This window comes from Phasianus colchicus, chromosome 1, assembly GCF_987193195.1.
Source record: "Phasianus colchicus chromosome 1, bPhaCol1.hap1.1, whole genome shotgun sequence".
Classification (NCBI taxonomy): domain Eukaryota; kingdom Metazoa; phylum Chordata; class Aves; order Galliformes; family Phasianidae; genus Phasianus; species Phasianus colchicus.
The window spans coordinates 158108424-158127114 of NC_143436.1; the positions used below are offsets into that span (position 1 = coordinate 158108424).

Genomic DNA, 18691 nt, shown 5'->3' on the forward strand with positions numbered 1-18691 from the left:
TACATGGCTTTGGAGAGCAACATATTTCCTGTCTGTTGTACTCATAAGCTGTGCTGCATTTTTGATCAAATATCCATTTTGGGCCATTTTGGTTTAAAAACAGCAATAGAGTGTTCGGTTTCTGAAATATAGTCACATTCTGTCAGGATGCTTTTTCCACTACTCAATCTAGTAGCACAGTCTAATTATTTTGAAGATAATTTGTGTACTCCTTTGTGAAGATTTTGAAACAAATCTCTTTATTTGTTTTTATCAACATTGTTTTCTGTCTCAGTAAATCTTTCTAATGTATCGTGGGTTCAACACTAATTATTGCGTGAGAACATTTTCTCTTTAACTGTGAGAAAAAAAATAAATTTAAGATAATTGCAGTGAGTGTTTTATTTCATATGACTGCAGCGTGTAGAAAGGACATGGTGTGATTTCTAATGTTTGTTTTCTTAACAGCCAAAATAGATATATGCCCAATCTCAGACTTAATTCTTTTGCTTTTTTCCCGAGTGGGAGTAGAAAGGGGGAACTTTTAAAATAGTGAAGGATGGGGTTTAGATCAATGTTTGGTATTGTTTGTTTCCTTTAAAATGCTAGTTCAGTCATTAGAAAGAATTATGAAGGTTACCTTGACAAGAGAGTTTTCCAACCAAAGGAATTAACTTAAAAGTTTTGTTTAGTAGATCTTCCCAGACCTTATTTTTCAGAACTGATAGGCCTTTGGCTCAAGTCGTATTAGTGTGTATGTATGACACTGAGAGCAGCATGGAAGCTGTGGCAATAACAGAGAACCTTGTATATTGTGGAGGAAATGTCTGCTGTCTTTGGTTACAGATTGTTGCAGGTTATCCCTGTCTTTGCATCAAGTCAGCCAGTACCCTCAGGCTGCGACATCCTCAGTCGTATTGCAGTGGTTGTCATATTGTGAGCACACAATAACCACTAACAGTGGCTGTTCACCTAAATTTCATTGAACTAACTTCTCTGAGGTCAAACATTCTGTGTCAGTCTGCTGGCTCTGAAGCATTGAAGGAAAGTAGAACAACTGAGAAATGAAGCCTAGATTTTCAGTATGTACCTAAATGAGATGCATAAACGCTGATATAGCTGAAATTGATATTGATATTCAGAGCTGTTCTAAGCAGTTCTAAGAACATAAAAAATACATTAAATAAATATGCCAAATGCTTGTTGCACATTTACTGCCTATCACCTCCCGAGTGTAGCACCCCCACCTCAGTATAACTGATTATAAAACTGCCTGACCAGTGGCAGCTTCACTGCATCATGTTTGCTCAGTTTCAAATGAGGACAATATTTCTCTGCACAGACAAGGTTAAAAATAAAGCTGTGGCCCCAAATGTAGAAAACTACGTCTGAAATTTATTATTTTTGTCTAGAAAGGCTATTTGCTTTCTGGTTGGAGATGCTGTCCTCTTTAGGGATACTTCATGCATTGAAAAACAACAACGAGAACAACAACAACAAAGAAAAACAAATTTTTTTCATCTAGAGTTATATTTGAGCAATTATTCCTCAACATCAGGACACTGGAAAGATGAAGATCTAATCACAGCATTATCTCTACTGTGTTGCTTTTTCTTTTATAGTATGTGTTTTGTCATGCAGTCAGTCATCTATAAAATGGTAGTAATGTGCTCTGAGATGTATGTACTACTCATAAAGAATTTAGGCTGGTTTTGAGCCAATACCTTCCTTTGTGCTCATAATTCTAATAGAAATCAGTGGGAGGTCCGTGTGTCTTTCAGGAGTGAGACCCTTAAATTTTAAGCCCATGGCTGTCTTCTGGAAGATAGTAAAAAGTGCAGAATGAAAAATCTGCTTACTTTTAAAGACTGCCATTAGACCTATTCCTATTCTCCCTTCACCTCTTTCCACATGATTTTGCTAGATCACATTTTCTGCTGATTATATCTGCTTTTAATTGTTTTGCACTATCAAAATTATTTCTGGGAGCAAGCTTGTAGTTTGATAATACAATTGGAGGTGTATAAAACTTTTATAAGTGTAATCAAAGCACAGCATTTTATCTGATGATAACCACAGTTTCTGCTATTTTTTTATTGTTTAATTCCACCATCTGTTGTTGTCTAGATTCAGTAACACAGGAAAGATTTATGAATGATATACATTGATCAGAAGACCAAAAAAAGAACTATTCTCCCTTCAGAGAACTTGTTGTATTTTTGGACAACATCCTCTCAGTTTCTTGTCATGTTTTATAACTTTTCTGCCAGTCACAGTAGAAAAAACATGTATAATCTTACTTTCAAAGATGAAAACGTTAGAGCCATAGTATTGTTTGAAGTGCTTGTGAAAGTTAAAGGGATGAATTACAGATCTGATAAAAAAAAAAAAAAGGTGGATTTATTTTCAGTATTTCTGGAAGGAGCTCTGAATATCTAATTAGCTGATGCAAAAGGGAAATCATTCTTTCTCCTTTTGAGAGTTTCAAGATTCACCAGTGTGCACTTTTAGGTCTCCTGTCACATAATGGTATATTGGAAATGTAAATTGTGACGATTGTCTACAAACATAAAACTCAACTGCCTGTGGGAATATCTTTCAAGCTGTGAAAAAGACTGAAAATGTGGATATAAAGCTTACATAAGCCTATATAGAGCACACAACTTTTGAGAGAGCTAAATGTGTTTAGGTGCATCACTTCAAAACTGAGTACTATGTTAGTAATATTCAGGCATACTTAAAGAACTCTCATGAATGAAAATTTAAATTTGAGTGAGAAAAAATTCTAGCTTAAGTATTTAGATTTATAAAAGCAGAAAGACAGAAAAGGAAGTGGTAACTTCCCCTGTGGCTTCTTCTCAGCTCTTGAAGCAGTTAATCATTGGTGCTTCTGGGAAGTTTTGTTTAATTGTTCTGCCCTCTCAAATTTTATCCTCAAATAATGAAACAGAAAGAAGGAAGAATATCTATGACTTCCAGGTCTGTTTCTTCTACTGTATTCCTGCAGGGTCTCAAAGGACTCCACAGTACCTAGTACTGTTACCCTTGATATTGTTATATGTTGGCTTCTTTTTGCAGTGTTGTCATCTTTAGAATCAAAATGATTTGGCTTTTCATAGTTAACCCATTGGTGTATTCATCATTATCTTAAGCCTATTTTTAGAAGAACCAATATTACAGTCTATAGGTTTTATTCAGATATAAACCAAACTATTACAGTATCTTTAAAATATATATAAAAGCTTAGGTGTTCAATCTAGTTTTGGAAGGGCCAAAGGAGGATTATCAAAATTTTTTAATTGACATTTTTTGTATCTCACTGAATTCAGCTGGAAAAAATGGTTTACATTGCTCTGTCATTTTATTATGTCGTTTGCATAAAAAATAAGCTCATACCTTGCAAATCTTCTGATTTTGAGAAGAAGTACAAATGTGAGTAGTTGGAAGAATGTTTCTTACCTTGGAATGAAAGTGAACTTGTGTTCAGAAAGTTTGGAAGTTTAGAAAAGTTAGTTATTAGGAAAAAATTCTTCTCAGAACGGGTGGTAATACGTTAGAACAGTTTGCCCCAGGAACTGGTGAAGTCACCATTCCTGGAGACATTCAAAAAATGTGTAGATGTGGCACATGGGGACATGGTTTAGTGAGCATGGTGGTGGTGGGATGATGTGTGGATTAGATGATTTTAGAGGTCTTATCCAACTGTAATTGTTCTGTGATTCTATGAATGTCAACAAAATGATTCAGTAAGTTATTTTTATTATTTTGTTTGTGATACTTAAAGGCATTTGGTATTCTTCTAATTTTTTTTTTTTTTAATGGTTCATAATATGAATATAAAAATGATAATGAGCTTTAAAACAACAAGCAAGTTTTCAATCTGGAATCAGTTTTTTTTAAAAAAAAGAAATTTTAATGCATTTTTTCAGTTTTGGTAGTGATTTATAAAAAACTCAATTTTTATTACTTACATTTTAAAAACAGATCTTATAAAATGCTGGTATTTCAATTTAGGAATTGCATTAATGGAACAAATATGTAACATAACAAACAGATCAAGACAAATATTGTTATTTAATTATTTACTGTGGACAATGGGTGTGTACTAAGTATAACCAGTCAGAGCTTTACTCATTTTAGTTCCATATTATATAGTTTGCTGCTAATCTAAATGAGATCTTCTGGACTAAAAAAAGATATTACATTTGTTTTTTCCTCCTGGTTGTAATGAACATTTTATAAACAGAGGAAAGTCTTTTTTGTACTAGAGTTGCTGTTTTATCACTTAATAATTGCATGAGGACAAAAGCAGTTTACTTGCCTGAATATATATTTAAATATTGTTAATTAGATTAGAATTTGAAGTTCAGAGCTTCTTGAAAATAGTTATTTGATGAAGTTTGTGATAAATCACAGCATAAAATTGTGTTACTGGGATCATTTATGCCTTTGAGCGCAACAGACATTTTGTGTAGGGCGTAACAGCTGACCTGATGTAAGAGGTGACCTAAGGATGAATTTTGCCTTTGTTATTTCAGAAATTTACCTATGGTTTGCTTCTGACCTTTGCTTACCAGATCAGTTTGCAAATGTTTTCTCATAGACTTTACAAAGGGCGTTAGTCCTCTTGTGTACATTTGCAAAAATTGCATACTGAGACAAAATAATTTTGTCTTTATTGTGACAATTTGGCAGTAAGCACTAATTTGTCAAAGAGAATCTTTGCAGGAGTGAAGTTTTTAAAGACTTGGAGCTGTTGGTACACTATACATAGCACACCTCTTTTGTTTTGTATGCTGTTATTGGACCCTTCTGTACTCACATCATAACTCTTATTTGAGAACAGTGCATTATCATAGATATTTTAAAAAGCCATTAAAGTTTTTTTACATAGTGGATTTTTTTGTGTGTGTGCGTTTGAATATATTAGAAACATTTCATTTAAATCAAATCATTTTTGTCTATAATTTTTATCAGTTTTATGTGCATTCATGGTATGTTTGTTTTTATTGCAAATTACCAAGGAAATTTCAAAGGAGATGAAGACACTAAGTTTGGTTCTCTGAGCTGCAATAAGACAATATTATTTTTCGACAACTGTTTTTTCTTGTAGTTGTGAACATGTTATGATTTTGTTTGTATTAAGGAAAATGAAATAACCCAAATCAATCAAAGAAATTATCGAGCTTATAATTTTGATAATGACCTTAGCTCAGGACATTAAGTTGGGAATTAATGATCAGTTAAGGTTAATGACTCAATACCTTGAGTCATTAAACTCCAAGAAAATGCCCTGTACTTTGATTGTTTTTGGTTTATTAAAGATAGAAGTTGCAAAAAGAGAGATATTTCCAAATATGAGGGTAGGTAATATACACAGAAAATGCAGGTATTTTATTACCTTCCTCCTTCTGTACTTCCAGTATAGCTAAAAATCCATTGTCTTTGATAAAAGCTTTGATAGTGTAAGGATATAAGGGGCCAAAGCTTCCACAGCCTTTTTTTTTTCCCTTTTGGAATAAATGGAGAATGCCAAATGTATGGCAAACCGTAATTTAACAGTGATTTCTTACAAGTGCATATCATATCATCTTTTTTGTGAAGTCATCCAAATGTCCCCTAAATAAGCATGTACAGGGTATTGCAATAGAACCCTGTTATGATCTATACATAGGAATGAGGGCCTTTGGATATGCATTATATGTAGCAGATACATATTTGCATGTAAGTGGGTAATAAGTATTGTTATTGTAATCTGTATCTAATTTGTATGCTACTTACAGAGTCCAGGAGATGGAAAGTTGTGTATGAGAGCATTTAACAGGCAGGGAGTGTTTAAACCTGAAGCCCTTTATTTTCCCATGCTGGACAGAAGTAAGCTGCTATGGCGGCAGTTGCTTAACAGTATCTTAACAAAAAAATTCTGATTCATTTCTGGCATAAAGTAGTATATTTAAAGAAGGTGACTTAGTGAGATTTTCACTTTAAAAAGAATAAGGGTTAAATGATAACTTGACTTATCTTTTAAATGACAAAAAATAAAGAAATTGCAAGACCTTTTCACACATTAGATATGTATTGTCATTTATCATCTAGATATCAGGCTAGCAGTGCAAAGTAATAAAACATATCATCGAAAAATGTGCTATAGGTCTGAATCACTCTTTCATTCCACCTCCCAGCTAACTGTAGTATTAAATCAAACAAGCAGAACATTTCCTTAGGCAGCCATTGCCTTTTAATTTCCTGAAGAACCTTAAAATATCATTCATTACAAGTACTACACATATTTGGTTTTTAAAAGTCTCATAAATCAATAGCAGGCTGACTGTAATAATTATTACAAGTTAGTGCATAATTTTCGTGCTGAAGGCTGCATGCAGAACTTTAGCATATGCAAACGAGGCAATTCAAACTGTGTATAGATATTAATATGAAGAAGCAGGTAACGAGGTGCACGCTATGAATTATGCATCAAGAGCGGCTGATCTTCAATGAAGAAAATGAATTCAGCATGTAATCTAATTAGTGATGGAAGTCTATTACATCTAACTGCAAAAGCAACCGTCCTTGAAACAAATTTATTTACAGTCCATGTTACCACTTGAAACAACTTTGAAATGATGTGTAAGACAACAGCTTAATTGTAAAAATTTTTTGTTTGTTTGTTTCAGTTCTAGACCTGGAAGGCCTCCTAAGAGGACTCAAAGTGTCACCTCCCCAGAGAATTCTCATATCATGCCACATTCTGTCCCAGGCCTAATGTCTCCTGGAATCATCCCGCCAACAGGTAGGATTGCTAGAAGCGCCTTGACACAAGCAGTCTTTTGAACACTTGGCTTATATTCACTTGCCAATAAATTAACAGTCTAGGAAACCAGCGTCCTAATTTCAAATGAGTTCTGTAATGTAACATTATTGCTACATAAATGTATGTAATAGAAATTTTGGCAGCTGGGTACTTTAAAATACAAATGTCAGCAAATGATAATGAAAAAAAAAAAAAGATAATTATAAATTTTCCCCTTGCTTTTTATAAACAAAAAACCTTTCAAAGTATGAACTTCCTTACCTATCATTAGAAAAATGATCTCACCATTCATTTTGGTAGATCATGTATCTTTTTTTCTTCTTTGCTTGATTAGATAACATCATCATGAATACAGTTTCCTGAAGAAACTGAATTAGTTAAAATAACTCCATGCTGCACACATATATTTCTTAATTTTTCATTCTGAAATTCTATTTATGATACATCTCCCGAGGCCTTATGCTAACGTAAAGTCCAGCAACAATCTCCTTCTTAAACTACTGTTTTCTTTTGAAAGTTACTATATCTTTTAACTGTGCCTTGCTCCTAGTCAGAATTAAATTAGGAAAGGCTGTGTTGCAGGCAGGAATTAAATAGAGCCGTCTGAAGGCACCCAAAAGCCAATCTGTTGACCCTACTGCTACATTCTCTGTTTTCATCTTACAGTTTAGTTAAAATCTCCTGCTTGCTTCAGCAACATTCACCTGAGCCTCCACTTCCTTTTCAGTTCCCTACTTGTTTGCACAGCTCAGTCTCTAGTTAGTGACGTTCTCTAAAGCAGAGGAAAGAATAATCTACACAGAACTAAGCAGGGAGCAGGATTACTGGGCCTTGGAGATTCAATTAATAGGTAGATGTTTGAGTATATGATGTGTCTATTTAAGTATGAGCATGATCTTTGGCATGGTTTTGGTCATAGCTGATTAGTGCATTCCAAAACAGTGCACAGCTCAGGAAATAACACGTGCCAAAAGCTGTTGGCAATTTGGATGCAAGTTTCTTGTCTCAAGGAGCAAGGTGCGGAAGAGGGTTTAGCTCTGTGAACAAATGTTTAGCCAGGCCTCTTGGCCTTCTGGACAAATAACTGCTCTACGTGATGATATAGATATTTATAGTTTTCTGAATCACTACAGATAAAGAGGAATGACAAAGTGAAATGAAGTCAGGCAAATGAGGCTGACAAATGAAAGAGCATTAAGTAAACAAAGTGAAGGAAGATGAGACTGAAAGTGTAGGTGAGCATTTGATGGTGTCTTGCAAGTAGTACTCAGAGGGGCAATCTGAGCAGTTGTGACACCAGCAAAATAAAAAAAAAAATAAGAGAAAAGCAATTAAGATTAAGAAACTACAGGATAAAGTCTGGTGTAGGAGACAGAACTGGTGCAGAGTAGAATGGAATAAGAGAATAGGAGATAGGGTGTATGTGGGAAAAGGACAGAGGGTACAGGTATCCATATTTATGTGGAGGAGATAAAAAATTGCAAAGAAAAATAAAATTCTGGGGGGGAAGTAAAACAGCAAAATACCAAAGAAATTGAGATGCCAGGAAAGAAGGCAGAGACAAATAAGTTTACATATTTGTAACAATCCCCTAAGCCTTCTTTGAGTTGAACAGTTCTGGTTCTCTGAACCTCTCTTTGTGTCACAGAATCACAGAATGGCCCAGTTTGGAAAGGACCTCATGGATCATGGACTTCCAACCCCCCTGCCACAGGCAGGGCCACCAACCTCCACATTTAATACTAGACCAGGTTGCCCAATGCCCCATCCAACGTGGCACCTTCACGGATGGTGCATCCACAACCTATCTGGGCAGCCTGTTCCAGCACTTTATTCCCTGAATTGCCTTCAAACAAACAGCCTAAAATGTCTTCTTGTTTGAGAAATTAAAGTTTGAATTTTCTGTTAGAATCCAGCTCCAAACTTGGGGGAAAAAAAAAGTTGCAAGTCATTAAATATTTTATTCATCCTCCTTTTTAAGTTTTTTCACTGATTTAAATATCATAGTGTAGTAACCAAGTTTTCTTCCAGCCTACAGAAGTATATAAGTGATCACACACATAATTATATGCTATTTAGTGTTGTTCAAATAACACAGATCTGTTAAGTATGCTAGGATCTTATGTGTGATTTTTACAGGAAAATGTCTCCCTCTTAAAAAAATAAAAAGAAAAAATTGCTGCACAATACAGAAGTATGCACTTAAGTCTAAGAATCCTGGCTTCCAAAGGAGTCGTTTTTGTGTCCTTCACTTATGTATGCAGATAATATTGGTACAGAATTGTTTGTTGAGATTTCTTATAAACATTCATAATTGTATATTTTTGCAGGAGGCCAAGTTTAGGATCCCTTGAAACTGTATTCTTTTACTGGTCTAATTATGAAAACACACACAGAGAAGGTTACATTGTCACTTAGAAAGAATTTGTTTTAGAAAAGTTTTTATGGATTTGAAGTTGTAGCAAAAAAGAGAAATGTGTAATAATGGTAAATTAAAATTTTCTTGAGTTCTCCAGAGAATTAAAATCTGCTGGGCCTGTTATGAATGCAACTGGAGATACAGTCAGAAGAAGAGTCCAGCATAGGTTCAGATAGGCTTCTCTCGAGACTGCTTTGAAGCTGTTCCAATCCTCTGTATATTGCAGATCTTTTGTTGGCCTGCATGTTTCAAAATTTTCTAGACCTGAAGTGGAATAGCGTATGAGTTTCATGTATGATATACATTGTGCCCTGTATATTTTTGTCTGCAGCTACTATATGACATAAAAAATGATGTTGCCATTATTTTCACATCATTGTTGAAAAGCTATTCTCTCCATTTTTCATATTAAGAATTTTTATAATTATTCTTAAGTATTTTAGATTTCAAAACTTTTTTTTTTAAAGCTTTGGACTCAATTTTTCCGCAATTTGGCTTGAGATGATAATGTAATGAAAAATATTAACAGTAAAGCTCTTGCATTTGTTTCAGAAACCACATCTTTCAGTGATAAAATGTGAATCTGTAGTGCTTTAGGAAGTCATTACTACAGGGGATGATAAGAATACTATTTTCATATATGTCTACAGCTTTCTCTTTGTCCAGAAATTTCAAAGCACCTTCCATGTTCAATTTATTATTTTGTTAACTTCATGTTAAATTAATATCAGTAGTTATTATTACTGTTACTATCATTATCATCTTGAACAGATTTGCTTTATGTGACAAGTACTTTTATCCACTTATTCCACATTTGATACCAAACTCTTCTTTTCCATTGTAAAGATATTAAGTCCCCTCTGAAATATTTCATTTATTCAAATTATAACTACTTTCCTACATTCAATGCTTTTGTTCTCTTCTTTTATTCTTAAGTGATAATCTGGAAATATAATTTCTAATCCCATTCTTACTTTCTCTCTTTCCCTGTGACCCCAATTAGTAAAAGTTTGCTTCAGTTTCTGTCCTGTGCAGAACTGTCTGAGGTATGAAATATTTTTATGGAGGGTTAGGATAAAGTGAGAGTTGCAAGGTTTTGTATGGATCATTTCAGCGTGAGGGATAAATGTCGATTGCATACACAGCTGTTGATTGTGTGACAATACTTCTTCTAGAACAGAAAATTGAATTATTTGGCATTTAAAGAAACATTAATAACATAACTAAATAATTTCATGTTCACTGGTTCACAGCTATTTAATGTATTTTGTACAAATGTAATTTGTAGCTATTTAATGTATTTGGCAGAACTGAAAAAAAGCTTAAAATATAATAATTATTGTTATGCTCACATCGTATTTGATGCTGCCAGGACACAAAGTCAGTTGTTTGGAGTCTTTTAGCATTAATCCCATGAAGTCTTAAGAGTGCATTTAAATTAGACAAGTGAGTTGAGATGGTTTCTTGAGAGTATTGCAGGAGCTAGAATTAAAAAAAAATTGAGTTACCTACTTGGTCCTTTTGAGAAGCAAACCTTTTGTTCAGTTACTTATTTTATGTTGTCCATGTGTTTTACAGTCCTGTGTTGATTAAAACATAGGTGTCATTAAAGTAGAGTGACTATCACATATTTCTTTTAAAAGGCCTTAACTCAGTGTTTTGATTATTAGTGCTTGATCACTTTTAACATGAGCATTACTTTTGATTAGTATTGTTGTATGATGTACCACTTATCTGTTAAGGATGAACTAACATATTGCAGAAATAAAGAAGGACATTGCTTTCAGACTGATAAACTGTAATCTAATTCAATAAATTGAATCAGATTACACAAACATTTTTGCACTTCCATTAATGAAGTAGTCATTATAATTAATGTGAAAGCTTCTATCGGTGGGAAGATATACTGACTATACTGTGTAAATGTAGTATTTCATAATTTAAAAATCTTAATTGAGGCTTAATTCAGGCCACCTGTCCTCTTCTGAAAACACTGTCATAATTTTGCCATATTATCATTCCTTTAAATGATGAGATATCTTCTAGTTTATCAAGAGATAACAAGTTGAAAATTAATTCTGGAAACTGACTTGTTTACTTCCAGTGAGTCACTAGTTAATAGCAAAGCTGTTTTCCATTTTGCTACACATTTTATAATATCTCAAAATTAAATAGTACTGTTTCAGCAGATAACAGAGTATGAGTACATAACACAGTGGGAATTTCACTGTTTAGCTGTAAGCACTAGTACATGTAAATTCATTCATTGACTTTTGATATTTAGTTGTTCTGCTTTCAATTTAAATGAAACGTGATGATAAAATGAGGTGTAGTATAGCATGTGTGCAGAAAACAAAATACAAGAATGTGCTTCGGGATCCCAGTAATCAAAGGACTGTAGTCCTGCCAACGGTCACTGATTTCAGGAGCGCTTTGTAAGAAAATAGGATGTGATCTCATGGCTTGCTGAAGGCAAAAGTATGGAAGATTTCCAAGCAGGCAGGTTACAACGGTCTCAGAACCTAAAGCCATTTAACCATATTCACCTATAGCATTAAGTATTTTATGTTTAGGCATTTCTAAGCGTGAGAAGGTTTTGAATACTTACGCTTGTAATAAGCCATAGTTGTATTCAGTCATGAAATCTTTTTAACACCAAGAGTTACTTGCAGAATTATAAGCCTTTTCACTACAAACTTATAATCAGTAAGAACTTACACATTTTGCAGTATTATACCATGTAATTCAGAGAATCAGATCTCATGGGTGCTCACCCACTGCCTATTGAGAGAAGACCCTGGGTTGAACTGTTTCCAGAAATCCTTCGAGCTTTTTTGATTCAAAGGGAAAAGGTTGGTTCACTTCAAAAGAGACTTTGGGTTTAAACTTATAGACAGTGTGGATAGCCAGATATGTTGTAGCACTCAAAGTTCTTGAGAAGGAACTGAAGAGTGAAGTTATTTTCCAGCACAGCCATAACCCAGTGAGTCCTCTCTTCCACTTTCATTTTATGACTGCTCATTTACTATTACATTGTGATGTGCACAGATTTGTTACTTTTTTAATGGAAAAATTAAGATATTTTTTTTTCTTCCTGAATCAGAATAATTTTACATTCTGACAACTAAGGATGTAATGCTACTGGCTTGCAAATTCCCCATTATGAATGATATTTCTGTGACAATTATGTAGAATCACAGTGGATCTTATTCAGTGAAGGTAAACTGTTCAAAGATATTAGTAAAGCAAGTCTCTACTAGTGTGTCTTGGTTTTAACATATTTACAGCTTTCCCAAGTCAGTTTAGTATGATCAGTAAAAAAACACATCTCTGGTGTGAAACCTCATCCAAATTCCAGTTTTGTGTTTCAAATAGTAAAAGTGTATTTAACATCTTGGAAAACAAAACACTTACAGCTTTTCCAAAGAAGACATTTGACTGTCATTGTCTCCTATAAAACAAATGGGCACACCAAAACAAAATAAAAAGCTAAACTCTTCATTCAAAATAAAGCAATTAAAATCTCATATTTAAAGGCAGGCATATCACAGTTATCAGTGACTAAATTTGGATCTGATAATGGAACTGTTTACTAGTCATTATTCTAACATTCTTTATTCCAAATTACTATTGTTTATAATTGAAATTAAAAGGTTACAGAATAGATAAGCACTGCAGAGTAAACTGATTGTTTCATAAGATGAAACTGTTCTGAATGGAAGCTTATAAATAGTTGTAAATACTGAGATTGAATTATAGCTCATATTTCAGGCAAAGTCTTTAAATAGCAAATAAACCAAGATAATCATGCACTTATGTTGGCAAATTTTCTTATCATTAACATGGTATTTTTTTCCAGCCAAACTCTTGATTTTTAAAAATTCATCGAAAATAATTTGATACTCAGTCATTTCAGAAGCAAAGCTTTTACAGAGCAAACATTGCATTGCCATTTTAAACATCACGAACTTAGTATTATTTTATTAAACCCTACGAGTAGAATTGAAGCTGATCTGCTGAATTTGGAATAATACCACAGTGATAATATGATGGTCTCTGAACTGAATGATATTGATTGCTATAGCAATATAGTAGGATGGTGCTTGTTAGAATAAGCGTAGCAAGATTTGGTTCAGAGCTTAATTTTATCACATTGCTAAGTATAGTTCTGTATCATCACATCAGCATTTAAGTTCTCGAATGCTATCAAGATGTCTGTTTTCTTTTCTGTAGAATTAGACTTATATCCTTGCACTACATGATCGATGAAAGGTGAATGATTTTTTTTCTCCTTGTTCATATATGACCTGCATCCAGTACTATGTACTGCACTGAATAAAAGATGACTTTGAATTTATATATTTCAAAGTTATGCTTTATGATTTCATTTTAATATATTTGGAGATTTTCCATAGTACAGGAAGTAACTGTAGCTTAGTATATTTACCTTTTTTTTTTATTTTATTATTTTTTTTAAACACAATGGTCTCTGGGTTAAGAATAATATGTGCTGTGCAGTTTTCAAGATCTCATACAAGGACAGAAATATAAAGGCAATATCCAGAAAAGGTGTCAAGTAGCACAGACCTTTTTGTTATATGATACAGGAAGCAAGTGAACTTAGGAATTAAGTCAAGTTCTTCAAGAAAAGTATGCAAGCAAGCATCATTATATCTAAACAGTTTTAGATGACTAAACAAACAAAGAAAAAAATAATGAGCTAAGAAATGTATTAATTTTATCAAGATTTATTTTAAGTAATCTGTCTTTGCCAACTGCATCTAATGATCATATCATATCTAGCTTTTCAGGCAACAAAACCACAAAAACAGACTGTCATTTTTTCCAAGGAGAGCCAATGTGAGTTGTCCTTAAGACTGTAATAACTCTGACTGCATGAATTTTGTATTGCATGATAACATGCAATCAGAATGATAATGATTATCTGTTGCTCACAGTGCACTGTACTGTTGTATTGTTGTTACTGTTGTAGCCCTATGCGAAATATTAGAGATTTCACAAATGAGTCTTAACTGGGACAAGGTGTTTTTTAAGAGGAAGGTTATTCTGATTCAAGTCCTGATTGGACTCAGGATTTCAAGACAAGATTGTTGCATGAGCTTGGTTCCATATTATGTACAAGTAGCTTAAAGTTTTTCTTCTTGATGGGAAATCAGAGAATATTTGTGTTAGAAAAATGCTGTGATATCAAATGAACCATGATGTAAGATGTACTAGTGAAGAATGTTGCTACTATCACAGAATCACAGAATGGCCTGGGTTGGAAGGGACCTCAAGGATCATGAATCTCCAACCCCCCTGTCACATGCAGGGCCACCAACCTCCCCATTTAATACTAGACCAGGCTGCCCAGGGCCCCATCCAACCTGGCCTTGAACACCTCTAGGGATAGGGCATCCAGAACCTCTCTGGGCAGCCTGTTCCAGCACCTCACCACTCTCTCTGTAAAGAACTTCCCCCTGACATCCAACCTAAATGTTCCCTCCCTCAACTTAAAACCATTTCCCCTCATCCTGCAGTTATCTACCCTTTCAAAGAGTTGATTCCCCTCCTGTTTGTAGGCTCCCTTTAGGTATTGAAAGGCTGCAATGAGGTCACCCAGCAGCCTTCTTTTCTCCAAGCTGCCCAGATCCATCAAGCCCAGCTCCCTCAGCCTGTCTTTGTAGGGGAGGTGCTCCAGCCCACTGATCATCTTCGTGGCCCTCCTCTGGACCCTCTCCAACAGCTCTCTGTCTTTCTTGTACTCCAGACCTGGACACAGTACTCCAGATGGGGCCTCACAAGAGCAGAGTAGAGAGAGGGACAATCACCTCCCTGTCCCTGTTGGCCACCCCTCTTCTAATGGAGGCCAGGATACCATCCCAGTCTGTATAAATGCCTTGGATTCCTCCAGCCCAAGTGCAAAACCTTGCACTTTGCTATGTTGAACCTCATTAGGTTCATCCGGGTCCACCTTTCAATACAATACAATACAATATAATATAATATAATATAGAATAGTATAGTATAATATAGTATAGTATAATATATGAAATGTTACCTCAATTACTGCTCATGGTGCTGACCCCAGTGCTTGAGGTTTATGAAAAATCAAGCTGTTTGGTTTAGTTTCATACTTTCTTTAGGTAGGAAGACTTAGGTTATTCCTTCAAGATACAGAAATAGGTAGCTATGTTACCTTATCAGTCAGCTGCTCTGTGCCTGAGACACTGAAACATCTGAAAAGGAAAAAGTGAGAAAAATAGAAAGGGATAGGACGAGTGCAGAAGATGAGTGAGTATGAATGTGTGTGTGTGACAGAAACTGTGAAAGGGAAAGAAAAGACAGATTTCTTTTTAAGTTGATATAACCAACTTATTAAGCGTAATACCATTTAGGTTGTTTGCTGTTACATATTACTACCTGAATATTGAGAAATGATGGAGTTACCTTGTTTCTTTATTTGTATAATTGCTTTCATGGGTTGTCCTCTCACAAAAGTAGGTATACATAAGAATTTAATTGGTCTCTGTGAAATGTTTTTAGGTATGAACAAGTAGTTCTTAAATCATCTCCTTTGAAACCAGTCTTAATTGCAGTGAGTCAATTTAGATTGACTTAAAAAAATAAGAACAAGTTATACTCAGTGCAGCTTGCACAAATGCATCTACTGTTTCTTTTTCCCTCTATTCATAATGCTGCGCTAAGACCACAGAGTCAAAGAATGATTTGGGTCATAGAATGGTTTGGGTTAAGGGTGACTAGTTATTTAATATGTATGTTATGATGCATCAATCCACCACAGGAAGGCCCAGAAATATTTTCTTTATTACAGTATTGACTCTGTAATGCCACTTACTGTTGGACTTCAAATTATGAGAAATGCTGCTTAACTCAGTGCAAACAATATTTTTTCCTCTGTGCTTAATAAATAGATGTAAATATGAGAATGAAAGGACTATATTACCAGAAATTCAGTAACTGTAACAGGTAACTTTATGCGTCACAACAGTGCATTCTTTTTGCAAGTAGCAGAATGACAACATAGACAAAGACAAAAAGTTTTCAACATCTCATTGGTATTCAGTGTGAGTATTTGAGAGGAAAAGGGTGATTTGTTGTGAATCAGTACATTTGTTTTGAAAAGTATCTCAAAAGATCGTAGTAGATTAATATTTCATCCAAGTGGAAGAAAACAGTGGTTCCTGTGTCACAGTGTGACAAAACAATTTTTAAAGTAATATTTTTCCTCTATTGAAATCTCAAAATATATCTGGCTTTTGAAGTCTCATCCTTTTGAAGTCTCAGATAAGCAGACATGGGACAATCTGAGGACAGTGTACTCCTAGAGGTGAAAGTACAACACTCTTGTCACTATAGTAAATAGCAACATATTATTCATTTTTGTAGAATATGGAATAACTCACTATGAATTAAGAATTTTCTAATTTTTAATTTTACTTTTTATTTTAAATACAGCCATAAGAATATATTGATATAAAATTAATTAATTTCCCTTTAAATTAATTAGCATTTTCAACTAAGCTAAAATTTTATATAGAAAGACTTACACAAGGACATAATGAGGCTACTATTTAAGCTACTTTTTCTGTAAATAATATGACTTTCATGGCTGCATCTATATTAATAAATAGAATAATTCAGAGCTTTCCTTTGGCTTGCAGGGCAGATTTGTGTGCTGCAGCTTATAAGCACAGGTCTGCACTCTTTCAACCTAACTCTCAACCTAAACAAATATTCATCTATATCTTCTACTGAGGAAGAATTTCTGACCGGTTATTTTTCCATAACTATCTTCAGCTCCTTTCTGAAAAAAATTATTCTGGCATGAGCTAAGAACCTAAGATATGTGTTACTGACTAAATGCCCCGAAAGTAATTCCTCTTATGTTGTTATGTTGGCCCATAACATCAGAGGTGGATGATGGTATGGCAGCAAAGGTTGAATGTTTCCACCAATATTGTTACGTTTTGTTGCTGTGTGACAGATGGCAGCAGAGGGGCAGTCTGACAGAATGGCTTCTGACATGGAAGTGTGTATGAGCAAAGGTGTGTCAGTGAATTCCTGAATGAGGAAAAGTGCACCCACTAATATTCCTTGACACCTGTGGAATGTTTCCAGAAACCAGATAGTGGAAATGAGCAAAGTGAGGCAGTGGAAGGTATGTTTCAGCAGTGATGACAGTGATGTGAAAACAAGCCATATTCTGAATGGCCACAGAGATTTTTATGTGTAGCATGCAAGCTGTTATTCATAGCTGGTGAAAATACATAGCTAATCATAGAATTCTTAGAGTAAGAAGGGAACTTTAAAAGTCATCTAGTCCAACTCCCCTCCAATGAAGAGGGACGTCTACAGCTATATTAGGTCACACAGAGCTCCATCCCGCCAGAATTGTATACAGGGATGGAGCTTCCACCATGTCTCTGGGAGTCCAGTTCCAGTGATTCACCACTCTCACTGTAAAAGACATTTTCCTTATCTAACATAAATCTCTCTCTTTTAGTTTGAAACCATATCCCCATGTCCTGTCACAACAGAACCTGCTAAAGATTCTGTCCCTTCTGTCCCATAGATCCCCTTCAGATACTGAAAGGCCGCTGTCAGGTCACCTCACACCCTTCTCTTCTCCAGGCTGAACAGACTAGCTCTCTCTGCCTGTCCTCATAGGAGAGGTGTTCCATCCCTTGGATCATTTTTGTGGCCCTCTTCTGGGCATACTCCAACAGGTCTGTGTCTCTCCTGTACTGAAGACTCCACATCTGGATGCAGTACTCCATGTGAGGTCTCTCCAGTGCAGAGGATCACCTCCCTCGACCTGCTGGCCAAGCTCCTTTTGATACAGCCCAGGATACGGTTGGCTTTCTGGGCTGTGAGGGCATATTGCTGGCTCATGTACAGCTTCCCATCCACCAGGACTTACAGGTCCTTTTCGGCAGGGCTGTGCTGAATCCTTTCAAGCCTTTCATCCTTTCATCTCCCAGCGTGTATTGGTAGTGGAAGTTGCTGCAACCTTGCACCACCAAGACCTTGCACCACTAACAGTGGTGACTGTGTTGAAAAATTAGTGTTCTGTAGCTGAGAATTTGTTCTATCAAATAGTGTTCTTGTGCTCTTAGTAGCTGTTGTATTTTCCATAGAGATAAATAGGAGGTATTACTTTCAAAGAGACCTACATAATAATAATAGTTTGGTGTTAATGGTGCAACCTCCATTCTAACCCCATTCAGCTTTCTGTTGTAGATGAAATACCTAAGTCTATGTGGAAACAGAATGGGAAACTGATAATAAGAAATGGAGACATAGTAACAGTATGACTGGCAATGTAATGGCATTTAGGCAAATGGAGTTGCAGTCAGTTGTAGAGCCGAATCATAGAGCATTTGGATTTCTGAATCTTGGTATACTTAGAAGCTGGGTTTACTGTTGTAAGAATTACAGATTACTTTTTACTGACAAGC

General features: G+C 35.0%; 1 protein-coding gene across 6 annotated transcripts in view; it reads left to right on the plus strand.

Annotated features, from left to right (window-relative positions):
- Window positions 1-18691, plus strand: part of DACH1 (dachshund family transcription factor 1) — a 352221-nt gene that overhangs the window by 145311 nt on the left and 188219 nt on the right. For all 6 annotated transcript variants that reach the window (XM_090130981.1, XM_090130994.1, XM_090130988.1 and 3 more), the window contains exon 2: window positions 6654-6769. In XM_090130981.1, coding sequence (XP_089987107.1) covers window positions 6654-6769 — 116 coding nt within the window. The remainder of the gene's footprint in view (window positions 1-6653; window positions 6770-18691) is intronic.